General features: G+C 39.0%; 1 protein-coding gene across 1 annotated transcript in view; it reads right to left on the reverse strand.

Annotated features, from left to right (window-relative positions):
* Pappa2 (pappalysin 2) overlaps nt 1-23,879 on the reverse strand; it is a 213,367-nt gene that overhangs the window by 124,170 nt on the left and 65,318 nt on the right. Inside the window, exons 3-5 of the mRNA XM_013015620.1 lie at nt 17,587-17,732; nt 4,700-4,993; nt 2,793-2,985 (exon numbers count right to left, since the gene is read on the reverse strand). Of these exons, the coding sequence (XP_012871074.1) occupies nt 2,793-2,985; nt 4,700-4,993; nt 17,587-17,732 (633 nt within the window). The remainder of the gene's footprint in view (nt 1-2,792; nt 2,986-4,699; nt 4,994-17,586; nt 17,733-23,879) is intronic.

Raw genomic sequence — 23,879 nt, forward strand, 5'->3', positions numbered from 1 at the left:
AGAGCCAAAGGAGACAGCATCATCTCTCAGCTGAAGTCCTAATTGGGTAGATCTCACCTTCACGAAATGGACAGCAATGTAAAAACCCCAATGAACATATCACCATGCCTTGCCTACATCATGCCCTGTGCACAGCTCGCCATGCTGTGCTGCTTCTGGCCCTCAAGTGACCGTTTTAAGCTTCTCAGTTTCTTAAATACTTACCTCTATGCTGCTGACAGTGTGTTTGCCATCCTCTTCTGAGAATTAGGACCCATTCTTCTGTGCTCCCACCACTCCTACTATCTCTTCCCTTTGGACATTTGTATGTGGTGTTAGAAATTTAGATATTCCAATACTCTCCTTTGCCTGTGAGCTGCATCAGACCAATACCATTGTCCCTCTGTCCCCAGCACTTAGCCCAGGGAATGGCTTCCACAGCCCCTCCAGGAGTTGGTTATGAAAGGATCAGCACAGTGTATGAAGTGCTCCACGGGCACCATATGTGGGGACAACCAGAATAATAAAGAATAATAGTCAGATAACAAGAGACTTGCACTTTGTGAGTCTCTTCATACTAGAAATCTCTTGTAGAAGTCTAACTGTGAACAAAAATCTAAAAATACAGGCATCAACTCAGAGAGGTTCATCAAGCAATGTATCAACAGCACGTATTAATAGCATATTGCTATCCTATAAAATGCTAGTAAAACAGTACTGTTAGGTAGAGGTAGTAATGAAAACATCAGCTCCTACTTATTAAACATCTCACCTACCCAGCCTTGGGCTACACGTGTTTTTCACACATTATTTCTCCTCCCTACAATGAAATGAAACAAATGAAAACATTCAGGCTCAGAGAGGTTAATTAAATTTCCCAAAGATACGGGTTTATTCATTCCTGTGAGCAACTTCACCAACTTGATACTGTCCTGTACTTTGGCAAATAAAAGGAGTAGTTAAAAACCACCCACTGACTCCAGTCCACACTCACGTCTAGTGAGGACACTGCTCCAAACCACATTTCCCTGATGTACTTGGCCCTTCCGGGGCTGCGGCCGAGTGCGTAGCTGGGACTCCTCTCTGACATAGGATTCCAAATACCTACTGGGGTGGAGTAAACAGAACTCCAGACATGACACAAATCGTTGAGTATGTGACGCGAGTCCGCCCAACACACGTGTGAGGAGGTCTCCAAGCTAGCCCACCTCGCCGAGAAGAGGAAGCAAATTGCAGTCTTTTCTGCCAACAGACTCCTGACTGAGCCAGTTCTGATGTCTGCTTTATCGTAACATTTGTACCAGAGAGAGAATTGAAAGATTAAATTGTTTACATGTGTTACATAAACTGATGTAAAACTCCAGTTTGCACATACCCACAGAGGACTTACTGTTCAGCCAGTGTGACCAGAGTGGCAGAAGGTCACAATTGCAGGAAGATGATTCTTATACACATCGCATAGATGTGTGCTGAGTTACCAAAGCAAGCCTCTGAGAGCCCCTGGTACTGTTGACAATGCAAACTCTATTGTAGACCTGTGAGGTCTAAAGTGATGTCATTACTAAGTATGGGTCAAAGAATCAAGAACAAGCATGAAAATCGCAAGGGTTTGTGAATACCACTTTGGAGAAGGATTTATTGGTGTTATAATAACCTCCTCTCTCTGTATTCTCTCTTGGAATTTTTTATTAAAACCCAAGGGCACAATGACATAGTTTGGGGACACCTCACTACTTAGATGGGCCTTGACACCCAGAAAGGAGACATGGAACAAGAAAGAGGAGCTATCCACCTCCTTAATGCGACAGCACTAATTTCAAAAAAATAATTCCTCTTTCTCTTTTCTGAATTTCCAGTGACTTTCCCCAAGTCATTTCCACTTAGTGCGGGGTCTTAGGCCAGCTGTATTTGTTTCTCTGCCTCAGATTTCTCACTTCTATGGCTTTGAGTTCTGCTTACTGCAAGAACTGCCTAAAATAAGTGCAACAAAATATCTAGCATGGGGTTTTCTGCCTATCAAGGCCAGTCGGCAGAAGTCACCGATGGGATTCTCATCCTTTCCAATTAAACCTGAAGCCCAATAACCCTGTTAATTATTGTTCTTTCTCCCAGCTTCCTTTAGTGCTTACAAAAAAATCCCTGGCATTTGTTATGCAAAGGACAATTGAATGAAAGCTAGCTTTATTTATCTTGCTTTTCTTTGATAATCCTTATGAAGTGTCCATTGTGGCAGATCAAGAGGCAAAAGATACAAAATGTAGTTACACTTCCACCCCCAAAGGCCAGATGAGAGAGGCAGATAGGAAAAGGAACAGATAGTGATAATTCCAGAAGAGAGTGGCCATAAAGGCACAGCAAGGCAGGAGAGAGAGATGGAATGCAGTCATGGCGATTTGTACACTCCCATCTACCTGCAGAACTGCTTGGAGGAATTTGCCTTACTTAGTTCCCGTCCCCTGAACTGCACCATTTAAGTAGCAAGCCTCTGTCCTATCATCATACCACAGAAGAACAGATGACTGAGACAGGTGGCGAATGCCATCTCACTTCTTACAGGCCATCTTTATTATACTGACCGTCCTCTCCAGACCCCTGGCTGAGAAGTGAACACTGTGCTGAACTACTGTCTCACAAAAGTGGCCCATGAACTGGGCTGAGGAGCTGAGCACAGAGCTAGCTGGAGGAGGCAGCCCTGAACAGTGCTGTACCCATTCCCAATTGCAAAGAGGGGTCCCCAAGCTTCTCATTCTTCCTCTCCTATAAAATTCTGCAAGGAAAATATATCAGCTCACCCACTGCAAGACCTGTCTCACCTGTCATATATAACTCCACCAATAGGAGGCAGCCAATGGATCGTGAGGGACTTCTGGGTCTGCCCAATGACCATGGGTGGGATGGGAATGGGGGTGGGCTTTCTGCTTTGACTCCATTGCTGGTATACAAGGTCCAAATAGCAGTGCATGCGGGCCACTTGGTTGGGGGTGAAGCTGTCAGTACAGTCATCATCTGTGGAGGCAAAATAAGAAAGCATAAGAAATGGAGTGATTGTTCTTGTTAAAGCCCACCAAGGTAATTGTTACCCATACCTTGGCATGCACTAGTTTCAATAAACACTTGTTGAAAGAGTAAGTACATTCTGTTTCAGAAGGTGTCTAAGCTAGAAGTGGGAAAGAGAAGGCAGAAGCATAAGACTTGCTTATCTCAAAAGTCAGGCCATTAATTTAATAGTGGAGCTGACCCAGAGTGAACTTGGCACCCTGGAGTTACGTACAGGGTTGCAGAGTTAACAGTTGCTTCTTCGGTAAACCACAAGATGGCACTGTTTCAGCAGAGGGCCTTTCATGCTTCAAGTCGCAGACACCTGCTTTGCCCTGTGATGCCGGCCAAGACTAGTGAAAATTCAGTGGAGATTCTCAAGGGGGAGAAAGCCAAATGTCAAGGAAACAGTTTAACTTTTGGAACCAGAAAGTCCCCCTATTTTCCATCCATGTGCTCATAGTGTTGAGAGAGGATTTGTTGTTGTTGTTTTGGTTTGCTTTGTTTTCTGATGGGGTACTGGGACGCATATATGCTAGGCGTGAAGCACCGTACTACATGAACTATGCCCTCAGCCCCAAATCAGTTATATCAGAATTGGGGATGTTTCCACTGAAAACATGCCAGTCAAATATTACCTCATCTTTTCTCTTATATGATTCCTCTGTAAACCTTAAAGACGACACTTAAGGAGTTCCTACCTCTGCTCCTCATGTGAACTCTGCCCCTGGCAAAGGCCACCGTGTTGTGACTAGAGAAGGAGCAGGTGTTGGTGCTTACAAATTTATTACACTTTAATTATTCACCTCAGTGAAACTTGAATGGAGAAAAATATCTTAATAGGTCACAGGCAGGACCAACTCTTTCTTCCGTAAAAGTCATTACCATGCATTGTCCTTTGGGGGTTAGCTCTAGAAGGAGTATTTGGAACTGTAAAACCATTTTTTTTTCACCATTGGATTAAATGGATCAAGTCAAATTAGACCTTAAGTTTAGGATCCAATTGAAGTCTATCCTCAGGACACTGGTTAGTGTTACAATTTTCCAGAAACAAGGAAGATAGAAACTATAGGCAAGAAGGATAATACAGAGTTTACATCAAGGAAAGACAAGAGCAAACAGTGCAGTGACTCTCAGGACACCAGTTTCCAAAGAGTACCAGGGTATATGGAGTGCAAGCCAAGAATCAGTGTACAGCTACTGTAAAAAAAATTCAGATTTTAATAGTAGAAAATGCATCCTGAGCTTAAATTAACCAGGTCCTCATGTTATTCATATATAAGAAAAAATACCATAAAGAAACCTCTTTCACACATTGGACTCTCCTTCAGAGTGAATGTTTCCAAAAATGAACAATAGCAAGAATCCCTAAATTCTCTAAGTTGACTAGAACTCAGGAGGGCTTTTTGGCTTTGTCCTCTTTTTATAATTCAAGAAAGAGAAGTACCTTTATTTTTAAACCTAGTGGGAAAAATATTCATTCAACAAGGTTTCTAATATTTCAGTAATCCTCAGGTCCAACATAGCGTGGCAGGGAGGGGGTGAGGGGGAAGAGAACATTTCCATAATAAATATACTTCAATTCTTTGACACTAATGACTGCTCAGTAATCTCTCTAGCTCCCACACCTCCACTATGAGAGTCTCCAGGGTAGAGGTGATCTTTGGGGGAAATCCAATCATACCTGTGTAGCTCATGTAGTTGTTGAAGGGAGCTCCTGGGAAGTGGGCGAGGCCACAGGTGTCATTGGCCGGGTCTGGGTCCCTGCACAGCTTACTCTTGGGAGTGGGGACCGTGTCGGCACAGAGGTCCCCTGTTTCCATGGATGGCACTGTCTCCATGCAAGGGTCATCACAGGATTCTCTTTCACTGACCCCCTTGAAGACATGGTAGAGTCCCAGGACATGTCCTATTTCATGGATCATGATGTCGGTGTGGCCAGGCATGCCATAGTATGTGGGATTGAGGACAATACCACCTACAATGGAAGGTTTAGAAAACATCTCTGAGCATTCAATGCAGATCAGTCATTCTGTTCTGAGCTATCTGTTCTGATATACTTCAAATATTATATTTCAGCCCTCTAAGGAGACATTTTATGACTTTTAGTGGCATAGTCATTATACTTCCCTCCTGCCACAAAGACACTCAGAACTAACCAATAAACATTCCTTTCACTCCTTCCATGGGTGCGTGTGGGTCTAGATATGTGTATGGGGTTACGTGTATGGACAGAGCAATATGAGCGTGTATCATGGTGACTTAAGCTCAGGATTCATTTTCTACTATTAAAATCACCCATGCTATAGAACATCCCGAATAGCATTGTTTAAATAAGATCTCTTAGACTTCCATTTTTATTAAATGACTGCTTTTGAAAAGTTGATGTTACCCTAGATCTCATTAAATAAGACTATTCTGCTTAGCTTTGAAATCATATTGTAAAGTCACTTTCTCTGTATTTTTTGTGAACTCTTACTTTCAATGCCTTGGTTCTATTCAGGAATTAATAGTAGTTAACAATAGTTCATGGAAATAAGGTTTTGGATGATATTTTTGTGTTTTTTAAAGTGTTTTCTAAGTCCTGGGATTTGAATTCAGTGCTTGCTTGGCAAGGACTTGACCCCTGAGCCACACCTCCAGCAATGATTATATTTTCAAATGGAAAAAAATCATCCAAAGGAGTTTAAAAAATAAAGCTTATCAGGCTATCCCTGATAAATTAAATCAAAATATCTGAGTATGTGCTTTACACGTCGTATTTAAAAATAAAATAACAACAGAAAAACCAACTTAATAGGTAAAGGGCTGTTGTTCTAGGTGAGAGTAGAAAGGATTAGGAGCTGTCGAAATATAAGTCTGCTACCTGGCACCTCCATACACCAACTACAAGGACTAGATGGCTGTCAGATTTCCTACAACTCAGTATTGTTGTCTAGAAAATGGAGGCTAAAACACTAGCATTGGTTTTTGTTTTGTTCTTGGCTGGTTCTTGGCCTTGAGGTTTGAACTCAAGGCCTCCTGTTTGCCCAGTTGACTTTCTACCACTTGAGCCACACCTTTAGCCTGGGTTTTTGCTAGTCATATGGGGGACAGTTTCACACATTTTTCTGACGAAGCTGTCTTTGAGACCTCATTCTCTGAGTCTCAGCCTCCTGAGTAGGAAGGATTGCACGTGTGAACCACCAGTAACCAGCTGATTTGTTTTCTTGAAAAAGAAGGGGCAAAAGTCCAAACATCTATCTCTCTGGCTTAGTAAAATTCCACTCCCACAGGATGACTGTGGCTCATGCTTAAAATCCTATCTAGTCAGGAGGATGAGATCTGAAGATTAGAGTTCAAAGCCAGCCTGTGCAGGAAAATCCAAGAGACCTGTATCATTACTTAACTACTACAAAGTTTGAAGTGGAGCTGTGGTGCAAATGGCAGAGTGCTAGCCCTGAGCAAAGAAGGTCAGGGACAGAACCCAGGCCCTGAATTCAATCCCTAGGATCATCATAAAAAATATCCATTCCTTGTTTCCCTCTTCATCCCGTAATTGAACCACTTGACCTGGCTATATTTCTTTAGTCCTCAAAATTGTCAGGGTCAGGCTGAGTCTCATCTCTGGAGCCTGAGACAAGAATGTCAAGAGGCCTAGATTAATCCTCTTAAGCTCAGTCACCCTTGGCTGTATTCCCTGGCTGACCCTGTCTTTGTGACCCAGTCTAATACTAGTTTCCAAGGTTGGATTCATTCACAACAATGGAGTCTTCTCTATATTACAGTGTCCAAAGGCTGTCTGGCCCTCCAGAAGAACAATTTCAGCAACAATTCTCTTTCACTTGTACATAGCTGATAATGTATCATACCACGATCAAGATTAATGTACCTTGAAATCAGGTCTTGAAATCAGTAACATCTATTGCTGAAAAAAACCCAGTGAAATGCAATATTCCCACTTCCCAAGATGGCTACCATTTCATGTCAACATACACAAGTACAGAAATCATCCAGGTGCACATACAATTACACATTCAGTTCTCTAGCAAGAATATCAATATTGACTTCCATGAAGATAACTTAAGAAGGCAGTTTTCTGTTTTCTCCCCGTTGCCTGTCAAGTGCTTTCTTCCTCATCCTCCTTTCTGTATCAAATCTCTTCCTTCTTTTCACATTTAGTGTCTTTCTGCAGTTTCCTTAGCTTACATTCTTTTCTAAATAAGTTTTGAATTACAAAAGTGAATATGCTGGAAGTAAGACTTTAAAAGGCTATGCAGTTCATCTGCAAGGTTCAAGTATCCACATTGATCAGTTTTGCCTAAATTCATAAATTCTGATCCTGGCTGATATTCTGGAGGAACAAAGTGGCAAAATGCTTAAATCTACTGGAGAAAACTGCAGCATGCCACAATTTCCTGAAAATTCATGATGTCTGTAAGAATTATTTCAATAAAGGCCACAGAAATTTTGTATAACCCTTTGCTGGTTGGACATATTTGAACACAGCTCCTTTTTGATATTTTTAGAATACAATATTTCTTAGAGAAACTTCCGAGAATGCTACCAAAAATAAAGGCAAATCCTAACCAATAGTTATTTTCTACTCATGTGTCTATGAGAAAACAGTAAATGTTCCCTCACTTTATGCATAGGCCAGCTCAAGTCTTTTTGTGATTTCCTCCTGCTATTGACAAAATAAGTATAAATGCACATTAAGAAGATTCTAAGGACAAGGCATAGGAAAAACAACATGTATCCAGAAAGAAGGGATAGCCAGTAGTGTGACCTTTTGGACCCTTCAGGAGAATGCAAGTATGATCCTCAAAATAGTATGATTCCAGACAACTTCTAGAAGCCTCTGTCTCAATTCCAAGGGAGATATCCTTTGTCTGAGAAAATTCTGCAATAAACATTCAGCTTTCAGTGAACCATCCTATATATATATATATATATATATATATATATATATATATATAAATTTGGAAAAAGCATAAAAAGCACTTCTAGAAAACCCCTTCCACATCCAGGTCATTTGGCCAAAATTTCTTTTACTGCACGCCTCAAACAGAAGAATATAGAGTTAACCAGACAGCATGTAAATTTTAATTTAAAAAAAAACATTAGAATTTTAACCCATATTTACAGTGATTTTTTTAATTTAAGAAACATCTGCTAAATATCATCTACGTGTTTTTACTATCATCTAAATCAATGAACTTAGTCATTACATTATGACATTTGGCATGTTGCACAAAATATAGCAAATATAGAAATGTTGGAAATGCAGAATTATATACTGTTCTGGTGTAAGGAAAAGTGCTGTGCAGACCAAAACATATTGAGAGAAAAGTCCAAGATCGTAGACTCCCTAAATAACTCCCCTGCCAGTGTACCACGTCTTAGAGTCACTGGGGCTATGGAAACTTGGAGTCTAACTCTGTAATTTTGGCTCTGCAGTTCTGCCCTGGGTCTCCTAAATGAGAGGCTCTAATGTCTTATTAGGATTTCTCTACTTTTACTTCCATGCCTAGAAGAACTAACACGCAGGGATTTGTAAAATGATTAGAAAGTATTGTGTGCAGAATTGTGTGATCATGGACTGTGCCCATCTTAATTTCCTATTTTATGTCCCAAGATTCCCATTTCTTGGTAGCTTGGGGGAACAGTCACACTTGCTACAATCATGTCTTCTACAGATTTTTCAGTGATACCAACTCCCTCTTATTAGTCCTCACTCCCTGTCCACCAGTGATATTTTCCTATCCACCCTTCTGTGATCAGATCTCCCCAACAATTCTTCACACTAATCCTTTGTCCCAGCTAAAACAACACTACTCAAACATTAGGGGAGTAGGTTTGAATCACACACAAACACACACACACACACACACACACACACACACACACGTACACGGATGAGAGGAAAGACATCATTTCATGATTCAGTTTAGAAAAGTTCTTTCATGTTTTAATAAAAAAAAATGACAAATACACAGCTGTGAATTCAGGCCAAAGCCTGACTGAGGCATACAACTTGGTGCCCAAAAATCTAAAAAGAGGAGTGAAAGGACTTGTTTTCATTAAGAAGAAACAAGACATAATAACAAATAATAATTAAAAAAACAAATCCCCAGAGTGTCAATCCTTCCCTGCCCTCTTCGACATTTGAGTCTGTCCAGGGAAGGCCAAGGAGCTGTGTCTTCCCACTGTTCCAGAGAAATGTGTTGTTATCCTTTTTCAGAAGCAATAATGTGGAAATGATGAGACAATCGTATGACATGCTTCTTGCCAGAACTATTTAATGGTAATATTCAAACAAACCAGGATTATTGTTGGATGCCAATACCTACATCTCCCACTTCCTTCCGCATTCATTACCACCAGTGAGTGCCTACCTTTGGGGGTTTACATCATGGTCTAGGAAGCCCTTTCACATGATAACCTTGAAGTGACCAGGGTGCTTTTCTTTTATGGCTGTGGACACTCATTGGACATCTATTTATCTTTCCTTTGGAGATATGCCTTAAAAGCTCTTGGGCTATTTAATGATATAATCAGTGATAATAGCAAGAGTCCTGACATCAATGGGTTGTTGTAAGGTTAAAGTAGTAAGGTCAACAAATAAGAATCTAGCTTAAAAGGTTATAGTAAGGTAAATAAATGTATATATCTAGCTTATTTCCTAGAACAAAATCACTGGAAAAAATAACATTAGCCAGTTTGCCAGTATGGATACCATTCTATGATGCAGTGTGCACACGCATTTTCCCCTCATCCTTTGTGGCTTTCCTCTAACCATCTTCATTTATCAAGAGAATAGGTGCCAGGGACTGACCACAAACAGGACGGATCTGTTGGGAAACAGTCATTGATGCTAGAGAGACAAACACCTCCCACAAGACACACTTAGTGACCCTCAGCTCCTCATGCTTTGCTTCTATATTGTTCTGATGCTGAGATCAAAGACACCCAGAAGACAGACAAAACTTGGACATTGTTTCACATAGACAAACACCCCAGCCGTCACACTGGGATTTGAAAGTCACTCCAAGCTGCTCAGCTTAAAAATTTGCGATTAGGAGGGTGAGGTAAAATTTTACAAACCTGAGACATTTAAGCCAGGTGTAATGTGACATTCTTATAATCCCGGCATTTTGGAGGCTGAAATGGGTGAGTCTAAGACTATCCTGGGTTATGTAATAATACTTTGTCTCAAAAAGAAAACCAAAAACAAAACTGGAAAGAGAAGAAAATGAAAGGAAGGAAAGAAATTAGGGCTGTTATTGAAATTTTTTGTAGATCCTGACAGTAAATCAGCTTTACACAAAAGATCTTTGTTCTATAGTACTGATGTTTAGTTAAGGAAGAATATATTTATCATTTCCTGTACTCAAACCCACTGCTTATGTTCAGCTTTCCTTTTGGAGACAGAATTTTGCATCAGAAACTAAAGCTAAAACACAGATGGGATTCTCTCACCTACCATTTAATTTATCTTCTTGTGCTTTCTCTTCTCACCTGCCACATTGAAACAGGAAGTAAAAATATATGGCAGCATACTCTGGTCCCTCAATCTTCTCTCTGAATGGAGACTCCCGGCAACCACCTCCCACTCTCCAGTCTATACCAACCTGCGAGGCTGCTGAACAATGAATGACTAACCAGAAGCACCAGCTCAAGGCAACAGAAAGGGATACAGAACATTCTAAAACTACCAATGCCTCATGCCAGGGGGTGCCAGAATTTCCTGCATTTATTTCTTTACTAAGAAGTCAAAAGCAGAATGAAATGAAGGAAAGAGATCTTTCTGGAATGTGGAGTTCTGAAGGCTGTGCTTGTGGGCCTCTGAGGGGACTCTGGTTTAGCCAGTATGGCCTTTATAATACCAAAGTGCCCACTGCTATATTAGCCCCAAAAGACCCAGATCAGCCTCTCAAACTGAAGGAAGAGAGATAAAAGGAATTTAATGGATACAGTAAAGTTGACTAAACCCTCCCTTCTGAGAATCAAAACCCTAAACAGGCTTGTATGAAGATCAGCCTGATAGATTCCTGAGTAAGTGGCCCATATCTAAAGAGGAATCACTGATCAGTGAGGTATAGCCCCAAGAGTGGCCCAGAGCCTGACAGAAATTTCTTGCTCTTGTGAGAGAAATGAGGGTCATCCCAGGTTAGCAGCATCACCAGATGAGTAAGGATAAAATATGCATTTCCTCTGTGGTCATAGAGAGATAAAGCCTCCCACAAAAACACAAGGGCGCTACAAAATTAAGAAGAGTCAGGGAAGGGGTATGTTGGAGGAGTGTGTGGGAATACTAAAAAGGCTAACATTGAGCAAGATACAGGAACTGCTTTGTTAAACGGCAAACCTTTTGTACATTGACTTAAAGATAATAATAAAAAACAATAATAAAATAATAAATGCAATTTCTATCTGGAGGAGAAATTAATATCTTAAATGTTAAGACATTTCAAATGCATGTTGTCATATTTTGTTTGGTTTTATTTATTCTTTTTCTTTTGCTGATCCTGGAGCTTAGAACTCTGGGCCTTGGTGCTGTCCTTCAGTGTCTTAGTGCTCAAGGCTAGCGCTCTATCATTTGAGCCACAGTGCAACTTTAAGCTTTTTGTGAGTTGTATATTGGAGATAAGAGTCTCGTGGAGACTTTTCTGCCTGGATTGGCTTCGAACCAAGATCCTCAGATCTCAGCCTCTTAAGTAGCTAGGATTACAAGCATGAGCCACTGGTGCGTGGCTTGGTTTTATTATTTTAATAATTACATTTGCTTATTCAATCAATATTTCCATAAAGTCCATGAGTTACTAAGAACTATGCAGAAAAAATATAGTAAGTGAAATATTAGCCTTTTTCTGTTCTATAAAACGTATACTTTGCAGTGGAGTGAAAATAAGATTTAAAAAAAAAACCAGGAAGGTTCAATGTAGAAATTAAACTTAATTCTGGAAGAATCAATGTACTTCAATGTGTGTACTGAGATTTGAACGCAAAATGGAGCCAGTATTATAAAACCTGCACATAGATTATTGTAAGTTGAGCTCCCTGGATTTAGCAATTGGTAGCCATGTGTGACACAGCTGTTCCTAATGGGTTGGCAGGGAGAATGTAAATGTGCCTTCTCAGAAGACCTTTCAGCTTTGATTATGAAGAACAAGCTAAAACAATAAGACAGAGTTGTTGTTGTGTGGTCTAGGGGATGGTGCAGAGGAAGCAGAGAGAGAAGTTGTTGATTGAAAGATGAAACCTTAGCAGCAGACAACAGAGCTTCCAAAGGGATGCAATGTTTCCAAGTTCTAACTGACTTTCCTCAGCTTGACACAGACCACCATAGTAGTTCATGATAAAGAATATAATTCCTAGAGCACTTATATAAAAAATTAACTCAGGCAGTTTGAGAAAAAGATATTGGTTGCAATAGTTTTAAAACTGGCTCTGTAAAACTTTTAGGGTTGAATGTTATATGCCCATAAAATGGGGGATGAGGGCCAGTCTGCAGGTGTCTACATAATAACTTCCAGTTACTGGCTGACATATACTCCCTCAAAATAACTTCTCCACAATGAAGAGCAAAACTATAAAAAGGATTTTTTTTTGTAGTATAAGGAAGGAGAAGTTTGGGGAAGCACAAGAAAAGAAAATGGCATAAGAGGATGGACAAAAAGAAAGTTATGGAGAAGGAAGAGGAGGAGGAAGAGGAAAAGCAATGGGAAAGGAGGAGGAGGAAGAAGAGAAAGAAGAAAGAGGAAGAGATAGAGGAAGAGAAGGAGGAGGAAGAGAAGGAGGTAGGGCATTTCCAGTTTGGGCAATTACATATAAAGTTATGGACATTCATTTGCAAATGAAACTTGTATTTTTCATTGCTAGGAGATCAACAACCAAGAATCTAATTACTGGATAATAGAGTTTGACTTATTTTGTTTAATAAGGCATTTTCCAAATATTCAGGGTGACCAAGCCATACCACTTCCCCACCAGCAAAATATGAGAGCTATTTCCAATCTTACAAGCACTTAGTATTGTTTCTACGCACAGTTGAGTTCTACAGATAGGGACAATGACCTATCCCTGTGGTTTCCATTTGCATTTTCCTAATGTCTAATGATGTTGACCATCATTAGATGTGCTGATTTTCAATTTCTGTAACTAGTAAAATGTCTGCTGGTTTCTTGGCCCACTTCTAACTGAAATGTTAGTTTCTTCTTACTGTTCGGTTTTGAGAGCTCTCTATTTACTAGATGCAAAGTATTTGTCAGAAATGTGCTTTGCAAAGTTTGTTCTTTCATTTTGCATTTAGCAGTCCTTAGGGGGAAAAAGTTTTAAATTTTGATCAAGTCCAATGTATGAGTTTCTATTTTTCTTAACTATGCTATTGGCATCCTAGATAAGCACACTGCTTAGTCCTGCCCCACATATTTTCTACACATTTGTTTTCAAAAGTTCTACAGTTTTTCTGGGCGCTCAGGGCTCACACCTATAATCTTAGCTACTCAGAGGGGTGAGATCTGAGGATCGTGGTTCAAAGTCAGCTAGGGAAGGAAAATACATGAGACTCTTATCTCCAATAAACTACTCAGACAAAGCCAGAAGTGGCATTGTGGCTCAAGTACAGAGCATGAGCCTTGATCACACAGAGACTCAGAGATACCACCCAAGTCCTGAGTTCAAGCCATAGGACCAGAAAAAAAAAGAGATCTACAATTTTGCCTTTTATATTTAAATATATGATCTAGTTTGAATTATTTTAGTAAGTTATGAGGCTTAATTAGGTTAGGTTCATTTTCTTTTGCCTCTGATTATTCAAATGCTCTAACACTAGTTGTTGAAAATAGTTGTTGCCTATGAATATTTTGTTGTATATGAAAAGATGTTACTTCTTTTACTCTTTATGGTGGTAATATATACTTTTCCTGAGTAAGTCTTCCATGGCTTAGTCTTTCCAGGGACCTAGCAATACTTTTTCTCCTTCAAAGACTTTTTTCCTTTATCCAAAGAATTTTTGCTCTATTAATTTTTTCTAATGAAAGTTTATTCTCTATTTATGTCTTGTCTTCTTTTATTATTTCCTTCTGTCTTCATTCTTTGAGCTTAATATGATATTCTTTGCTGGCTTCTTAAGCTGGATAATTAGATCAGACTTTATTCTTTTCTAAAACACAAAGCTATAAATTTTGCCCTGTGTGAGTCTTCTTGTATATACAAGTTCTGATATGCCATGTTGTTATAATCATTTTGTTTAAAATATTTTCTTATTTCCATTATAATTTGCTGCTTGAGTCATTGGATAATTATAAATAAATTGCTCAGTTTCTAAATACATGAGGATTTCCTTATTTTTATTGTCTTGTTATTATTGATTTCTAGCCTATTTCCAATGTAATCAGAGAGCAAGGTTTTTTTTATTTCAATCCTTTGAAATTACTTTGGTACAGAACTCCTTTGACAAGTCTTCCAAGTCACATGAACAAAGAACATACACACTGCTCTGTGTAAATACACTGGTTTAATTGTGTGAAATGAGTCAAAATTGTTCTTCGTGCTTTCAAATATTCATATCTCTACTCAATATTTATGTCTTTAATCTATTACTTTCTGAGAAAAGTTATTTCAGACTTGCAACTATGATTGTGGGTTTATCTGTTTCTTTTTTACATTTTTTAAATCAAATGTTGCTTTATATATCTTAGAGCATATTATCGATTATGGCCAAATTCATTGTGATTGCACTAGCCAACTGAATTTACTTTGTTATAACATAAGTAGTCCTATCTATATCTGATACTAGTACCTCACAGTGTACTTTATCTGATATTAAAACCAACATTGTTTTTCTTTAGATTAGTATTTGCCTTTTATGTGTTATCTCATCCTTTTACTTTCAACTGCCTTGACATTTTATGTAATATACATCTTTTACAAATAGTCTAAAGCTAACATTTTCAGTCTGACATTTTTTGAGTTTGAATTGGTATCTTTCGTTCATCTACATTAGTAGTTACAAATGTGGGAAGTTTGAATCAATACCCTACAATTTATTTCTCTTACTTGTTATTTATTTCTGTTTTCTCATCCTTTGTAATCTTGTCTGGGTTATTTCCTCATTTTCTAGTTATGATAATTCAACTGTTCTATAATAGACACTAAAGATCATAACATGAATCTTTACTTACTAGGGTCTAAAATGACCTAAACCAGGTATGAGCAACAGAGGTTGTTAAGCCTTTTAAACTCTGAAATTTTTCTTATATTTTAAAGCCAAGAAATATGCCATCAACACAAATAATGCCCTGCCTTCATAGGCTCAGATCACAAAAAATATCATAAGTTTTCTAATTCCTCACAGGCTTAGATCCAGGAATAGAAGGACTTGTGGTAAAAAAAAAATAGCTTCATACGTATTGTGTACTATATCCAAGAGCGAGAACCAACCCAGATACCGCTCAATGGACAAATGGGTCAAGAAAATGTCATATATATGAATACACACACACACATATACACAAAAATGTGAGATACACACACACACACACACACACACACACACACACACACACACAATGGAATTCTACTCCTCCACCAAAAAGAGTGATATTGTACCCTAGTACCCTTCAAAAGGAAATGGAAAGACTTGGAAAAAAGTTATAGTAATTAAAAGAAGTAAGCCAGACTTTAAGAAACAGATTGCATGATATCCCTCATTTGTGGTAACTAGCATGAGCCTATAAATCTACAAGTGAACACTACACTAGGACATGATAAATCATACAGGTTTCTAGAATATTCACACGGTGAAACTAAGTGAGGATATTCTTAGGAGAGTATCACAAAGGCCCAATAGCTACATGCATATGATCACATAAAATATTCATGGAAATGAACTCCAAGAAATGGAAACAAGAAGATTTTTTCTTTGTTGCTGTTTTTGTTTTCTGTACTTTTCGTCTTGTTCGTAAGTTTCTCTGCCCTGAGATTAAGGGAGGCACAGAAAGGTTAGGGAAAGGGTGATCAAATGCAGTAGTAATACACACTAGACACTATATTGAAAATGAACTGTACAACTTGTAGATGGGGAATGGAAGGGAAAAACTGGGAGAGGGCAAGGCAAAGGATGACACTGTTAAAAAGAAATATACTTGTTACCTGAATGATTTAACTGTAACCCCTCTGTATATCACCTTTACAATAATAATAATATATATATATAAATTTTTTAAAGAGAACTGCCTATTCCTAAAACTGTTTCAGATTCTATAGAGTTAATAACACCCAGTCATCCTTACTAGAAAAACTCTTTTTTCAGATCCTTAAACAGTTAATTTTACTGTCTCCTCCATTGCCTAAGGCATAGATACATCACTATCAAGACACATATATATCTCCTAGTATCTTTTTGAGGGTCTAGTCTATGTAAGAAGCCCACCAGTGTTCTGATATATATACACAGATATACGCACACAAATAAACACATGTAACTCTCAATATCCATCCATATTGATATATGATATGTATCTATATATACATGTATATATGCATACATGTGTATATACATATGTCAATGTGTCATATATACATGTATGCATATATACATATGTATGTATGGGTGTATATGTATATACATATGTACAAACTAGCTTTGATTAAATAGATAATGCCCCTTGGTGGTAGCTAATTAAGATTTTCTGTACAATAATAGGTAAGACAATTAAAACAGATGGTCTCTCATGTGTATTCAGTAGTTGCACTCAGCATGAAAGTGCCTGCTACTTTCCTAAGTGAGCAAGGAAGTTCTACCTGTCTGAATTTTTCAGAATTCCTTGAGTGCCCAGTCCCAGCAAAATGCCCACCAGATTTTGATACAGTGATTTTTTTTTGGCCTGACCTTGAACTCCTGGCCTGGGTGTTATCCTTGGGCCTCATTGTGCTCAAATCTAGTGCTCTACCACTTAAGCCATAATGCCACTTTCAGCATTTTCTGAATAGTCTGAGTAGTTTATTGGAGATAAGAGTCTCATGGACTTTCCTGCCCAGGCTGGCTTTGAACTGTGATCCTCAGATCTCAGCTTCCAGAGTAGGTAGGATGACAGATGTAAACCATGGTTCCTGGCTTGGTACAATGTATTTTGTTAACCAGCTTTTACCATCTAGCCATGTTTTTCATAGATTATCCACTGTGAGCTCTCTAAGCTTTAAATAAATCTCTGTTTTTAGTATTTTTTTATTGTCAAGCTAATGTACAGAGGGGTTAGAGTTACATAAGTAAGGTAATAATTACATTTCTTGTCAAACTTGTTACCCCTTCCCTCATTCATTCCAACAATTTATTTGTATTTAGATTATAGAATCCATCTAGATTATTCTGGGAGGTTTATACTGTTTCCCTAATGTCTCTTATTTGCCTGCACTGAAACATTTGATAATCTCCTAAATAGCTTTTTTAACCCAAAGCTGTGAACTGTTAATTCATTGAACACATTTATGTTAGTCTTTCTCCCACCCCACCCCCACATTCACTTACACAAATGCCTTTAGACCTCCTTGACTTTTCTACTGTATTTGGTTTTTAATCTCACTTACCAAGGTGGCCGAGAGCTTCCTTGTCCCAAGGCCAGGTGGCTGCACCTGCCAGGTCTTCCCGCACTGAGCTGGCAAAGTAGATGTTGAGGAAATGAGTACTGTTGAGCTTCAGGGTCTCCTTTAGCTCCTTCATGCTCATATATACCCTGGAGAACATGAGAGGAGAGAGAATGTCACATGTAGAGAATAACACAGTCAGACTTAGTTACTCTGGTGGCCTTTCCAGACAGCATACCCCTTTGAAAGGACAGAAACAGACACTGAGTTCAGCCTATCATGAGGACCACTAAAAAATAGACACTAAAACGCACATTTGATATATTTGTTCCAAGATAAAGAATACTCTGCCTTAAAAAAAAACACTTCCATATCTCTGTGAATACTTGGTATTTGACATCATTCTTAATTTTCCACTTATACCCAAATTCTTTCTTCAAGATGAATCTAATGATATTACTATGTTTTTATTTTTTTGCCTTGAGAATTTTCTCCAGGCCATGCATAGTGAAAGAAAAGCTTCCAGCTCTTAGTCTCTGCGTCTTTCTAACACAGTGTGGGAGCATTATGATGACCGGAAGTCCCTTTAAATCTCCATTTTGCTATATGCTGAATACATTTATTTTGAGGGATGTGCCAGTACTGAGGCTTAAACTTAGGGACTGGGTGCTGGCCCTCAGTTTGTTTTTTCTTTTGTTTTGTTTTCTTTTTCTCAAGGCTCACACTCTACCACCTGAACCAAAGCTCTACTTCTGGTATTTTGGCAGTTAAAGAGTCTCATGGACTTTGCTGCTGGACTGGCTTCCAACCACGATCCTCAGATCTCAGCCTCCTAATTATCTACAATTACAGGGTTGGGCCACTGGCACCAACTGTAATTTAATGATGATAGAGAGGTTAAAAACAGGAAGAGTTATAGACAGATGGGACATCATAATGTTACCATAAATAATGCAAATAATGTACAGGTGTTCCATTTCTCAACTCTTAAACCATATAAACTCTTGCCCTCACCCCTGTTAATTCATGATACTTTCCAATATCTTTACTGGTAGCCTGCAATGTACTAAGCAATATTATGTTTGTACTCACTTGCAGAATTAAAGGTCTATTAAAAACACATGTCCTACCATCCCCCCCCCATAAAAAAGGAAACATGCATTTGGTCTCTGTAAGCTGAAATAAGTCAAAGGCCTTCATTTTGCAGGCATAAGTCAACCTTAAAATGTTATCATTTGGCTTGGCACTGATGGCTCACTCCTGTAATCCTAACTGCTCAGGAGACCGAGATCTGAAGATCACAATTCAAAGCCAGCCCAGGCAGAAAAGTCCTTGAGATTCTTATCTCCAATCAATCACCAAAAAGCCAAAAGTGGAGCTGTAGTTCAAGTGGTACAGTGCTAGCCTTGAGCACAAAAATGATGGGCCAGTGCCCAGGCCCTGCAAGCCCAGGACCAGTACAAACAAACAAGCAAACGAAAACCCAAAAGCAATGATTTTTAAAAAGGAGGAACTTAGTCAGAGTTCAGATTCAGATTTAGTTAGACTAGAATTAGATTCACTAGCTGTTTCCCATAGGGACCATGAACTGCCATTGCAAGCCAAGGTATGCCTCTAACACAGCTTTAGCTAGGAAGACAGACCACTCCGCACAAGCTGGAAATTCCATTACAGAATGTTCGTGGTTGCAGCTTTGCTAGACCAGCTGCAGGCAAACCCAAACTCAGAAGCTCATACCAGGACAGTGTGACACTTTTCTCTTGCTTTCCCTGCTCCCAATCATATCATTGGTGACATCTATTTAACCCATGAATCTGATGTATTGGCAATGAGCACCCGAAAACTACGGAGTGCCCCACAAAGAGACTGCTTTTGTGTTCATTGGAACCCAAAGAAACAAACAAAAAGATCTTGCTTTCAAACCAAGGATGCTTGGGAGAAAAGAATTTTTAAAGTAGTATTTTTATTGACATAATATCTTGGAAAAATAGCTCTCAACCACAAGAAATCATCTAAGCTCCACAACCTCGCATCAAACATGATCGAAGCGCTATCCCTTTAACTGCTTTCCTGGAGTCACATAGTTTTGAGACCGTTGCTTGGTTTACCCTGGACATTAATCACACTTCCCTTTTCTTTATTGAAATAATTATATATATGTATGTATATATATATACACACACATACATGTTTTACTGATGGTTTGAGTTTATGATATTAAGTAAATCTTCAATGTGAAGAAGAGAAGAGAAGGGAGAAGAGAGGAGAGGAGAAGGAAAGAGAAGAGGAGATGGGAAGAGAAGAGGAGAGGAGAAGAGAGGGAAGTGGAGGGGAGAGGAGAGGAGAGTGGAGGAGAGGAGGGGGAGGGAGAGGGAAAGGAGGGGAGAGGAGAGGAGAAGGGAAGAGAAGAGGAGATGGGAAGAGAAGAGGAGAGGGGAAGAGAGGAGAGGAAAGGAGAGTGGAGGGGAGAGGAGAGGAGAGGGGAGGAGAGGAGAAGAGGGGAGGAGAAGGGAAAGGAGGGGAGAGGAGAGGAGGGGAGGGGAAGGGAAAGGAGGGGAGAGGAGAGGAGGGGAGGAACTCAACATTGGGCCTACTTTCTGCTCTGGGAACTCAGGAAGAAAATGGATACCATTCTCTGTTCCTATTCCAGATTTTATTTTAATAGTTTTCTTTGTTTTGATCTCCCCAACTTCCCTCCAATTCTTCTTTTCCTGGGATGTTTTACTTGAGCTATCTGTGTGATACTGGCTTCCCTGCCACTTACCAGTCTTGGCCACTGATACTTTGTCCTCCCTCAACCCAGCACCTCTGCTCATTTCTCTTGAGCATCCTCCAAAAGACTTCTCCACCAACCTCATTAGTGGGTTCCACTCATCTCCCTTTTCTTTGTTGCCCAATTCCTTCCCCAGTAATAAATCACCCTTCCAGATGAGAGTGTTTATGTCATGCTGGTGGCAAACTGGGTGGGGTTGCTCAAATTCTTGTACTCCACAGAAATATAGATAGAAGTCTGTGTGACTAAGGTTGCAAATACATTGTAAAACACTAGAGACAATTGGAAACAGTTAATTAAATTGATAGGGACAAGTTTTATTTTGCTGGAAGCAAAAACTAGCATCTAGATTATTCTCCGAATCTATGAGAATGAAAGAGTGAAGGTCACTGTCTCTTTTGCATGCAAAGCATTTCAGAAGTCAATCTTAGCTAATGAAGACAAATGCCTTAGTTACTCAGCTAATACGATCAGAGTCTGGCTGAGTGTAGGGAACAATGGGTAGAGTTCTTAGTTCAAAGTTTAACATTTTGCTTTAGAGATTATTAAGAGACAAACAAGTTTATTATTTTCAAGGGAATATATAAATACAGCAAAATCCCTAAGGTTCATAAACTGACCGTAGCCATGTATTAAAAGGGAGAAACTGCATCTGCTTCATGTGTCCCAGAAACTGCCTTTACCTGAATTCTCCATATGAGAACTGGATATATCTTTCACTCTTCTTCCTTCTTCACAAAATAATTTTGAAGTCTTTCACTATTCAACCCCTGGTTAGTCCGTGTGGATTGAGAGTATCAGCTGGCTCAGTCTCCCACTCCACCCCAGTTTCTATCTTTATATTAGAAAACTTATATATTTATGTGAAACAGCCATTTAATCCCAATCTTATTCTTGACATCTTCACCTCTGATGACCTTCCTTCCTTTCTCCTTTGGCCATCCATTCTCATGGCTTTCATTTCTTATTTGTTTCCTTATTTTTCTTTTCTTTGCCTTTTTAAAAAGTTATTTCCTCTCCTCTCTAGGGGCTATCTGAAATACTTAATATTTTTCTCTTGCCTCCATTGGTTCAGTTAACTTATTCCCATGACCTTTGATACATAATGACAATGCCTCTTTCTTTGATAATAAAATAGGGGCATTTCATTGTGAACTCCAACACTCCCTCCAAAACACAAATGAAAGTGTATACCACACACACACACACACACACACACACACACACACACACACACACTTAAACTTACTTCTGTACCTATTTTTAGTCTCTTTCCTTTGGTCCCACAGGATGAGGTTTTCTGAGCAAACTATAACTAACACCCTCTCTTTTCCTTCTTCATTTCCAATTCAAACTTCCTAAGAGAATAATTTCCTCATTTTCTACATAATTCATTCTTCCATAATTATAGCACATCACTCATTTGCATTACTTTATCAAAATCACTTTCATTGACCTTGTCAGTGAAATTCCCATTTTCCTTTCCACAATAGAAAGGTACCAAGTCGCCCTCTTGTTGGAAGCCATTGTTGTGATTTGTACTAATAGTTGCTTCCCCATTCTTTCCTTTCTTAACTTACATTTTACTGTAAAGGTGATGTACAGAGGGGTTACAGTTACATAAGTCAGATAATGAGTACATTTCTTTTTGAGCAGTGTTACCCCTTGCCTGGTTTTCTCTGACTTTTCCCTTCCCAACGCCCTTCCTTCCAAAGTTGTAAAGTTCATTTCCAACATGGTGTCTAGTGAGTGTCACTGCTGAATTGGTTCACCCTTTGCCCCACTGTTTGTTTCTGTGATTCCACTTCTCTTCCCCAAATTAGATATATACAAGACAACATGTACAGAAATAAAAAAAATGACATCAGGAAGTAAACCAAAGGGGAAAAAGGAAGAAATAACTGCAAACTGTACAATTAAAAATATTTTGTTTCCATTTCCTGGAGTTCATTTCAATAAGCATCATTTTATATGCTCATATGCACATAGCTATTGAGCTATTGTGGTACTCTCCTAAGAAAATCCTATACATATTCTAGTTATTACAAATGAGGGAAACAGTGTATGCAGACTATGTTTCCGAGGCTTTCATTTCCTTATGTATGGGGCAATGTCATTCTTTCTGATGGAAACAGAATTCCATTTGTATATATACCACATTTTCTGGAACCATTCATCCACTGAGGGGGATTGATTCCACATCTCAGTTATGGTAAATAAGGCCGCAATGAACATGGTTGTGCTGGTGGCTTTAGTGTGGGATGGTTTGTGGTCATTTGGGTAAATGCCCAGGAGTGGGATTGCTGGGTCATAGGGGAGCTCTATGTTTAATATTTTAAGAAACCTCCATACTGCTTTCCAGAGTGGTTGAATAAGTTTACACTCCCACCAACAGTGTAGTAATATTCCCTTTTGGCTACATCCCAGCCAGTATCTGTTGTTATTAGATTTCTTGATAATGGCCATTCTAACTGGGGTGAGGTAGAAACTCAATGTTGTTTATGGCCAGTGATGTTGAACATTTCTTCATGTTTCTATTGGCCATTCATATTTCTTCTTCAGCAAAGTCTTTCTTTAAGTCTTTAGTCCATTTATTAATGGGGTTGTTATTTTTTTGAGGATTTTTTAGGGGGGGGTAATATTTTGAGCTCCCTACTTCCTTTGCTTTCATTGCAATGCTCTTTTCTAGACATCAGTTCTCAGTCTCCATGGTAGTTCAATTTCTCTATTCTAATACTTAAAATTTATTCCTAGTGTCCTGTTTGCGCCCCACATTTTCCCCACTCTCCATGACCACCATTGTCAACTCTTTCTATTATTAAGCTTGCAAACAGAATTACTGGGTGACTCTCAAATATATAAATGTATCTATTCCAACTTTTCCTCCAAGATGAGATTCTTATTTCCCTTTAGTAAGTAGATATGTCTACCTTATTTATCAACAGAAGCTTTGGAGTCAATATATCATGTGATGAGAGATTCTACCCAAATACAACAGAAATGAAGACAAAGTGAATTTCAATATACCAGAAATAGTGGTACATCTGGCAAATCAATGGACACAGTATTTCCATAAATAGATCTCAAGAAGGGCTGAGGTTTTGGTTACATAAAGAGGAGGTATGTGCTTGTGTCTATGGACAGATAAAACATCAAGGATAAAGGAAAAACTACAATGGCATTTCAGCAATTACACAATTTTACAATCTAGGCTCTGGGTATCTTGGGAAGAAACTAAAAGGAAACCTTTATAAGCAAATGCAAGAATCCCACAATTCACAGGCAATTCTGCTTTAAAGCCTAATAAAAAATGATAGCATTAATTGAGGATAAGGATCATTCTCTCCATTGCTGGCATGAATGAAGGATATCAGCACCATTTAGGCACTTAAGAATTTTACAGCCTTGGGCCACACTAGAAGCCAGCTCTCCCCCAGAGAAACCGTAGGGGCAGAACATCATCTGGAAACACTGAGCATCAGCAGACATGCTACAGACTATTGCCAGAGTTCAATGGAAAACA

Source organism: Dipodomys ordii, unplaced genomic scaffold (genome assembly GCF_000151885.1).
Source record: "Dipodomys ordii isolate 6190 unplaced genomic scaffold, Dord_2.0 Scaffold27, whole genome shotgun sequence".
NCBI classification, from domain to species: Eukaryota; Metazoa; Chordata; class Mammalia; order Rodentia; family Heteromyidae; genus Dipodomys; species Dipodomys ordii.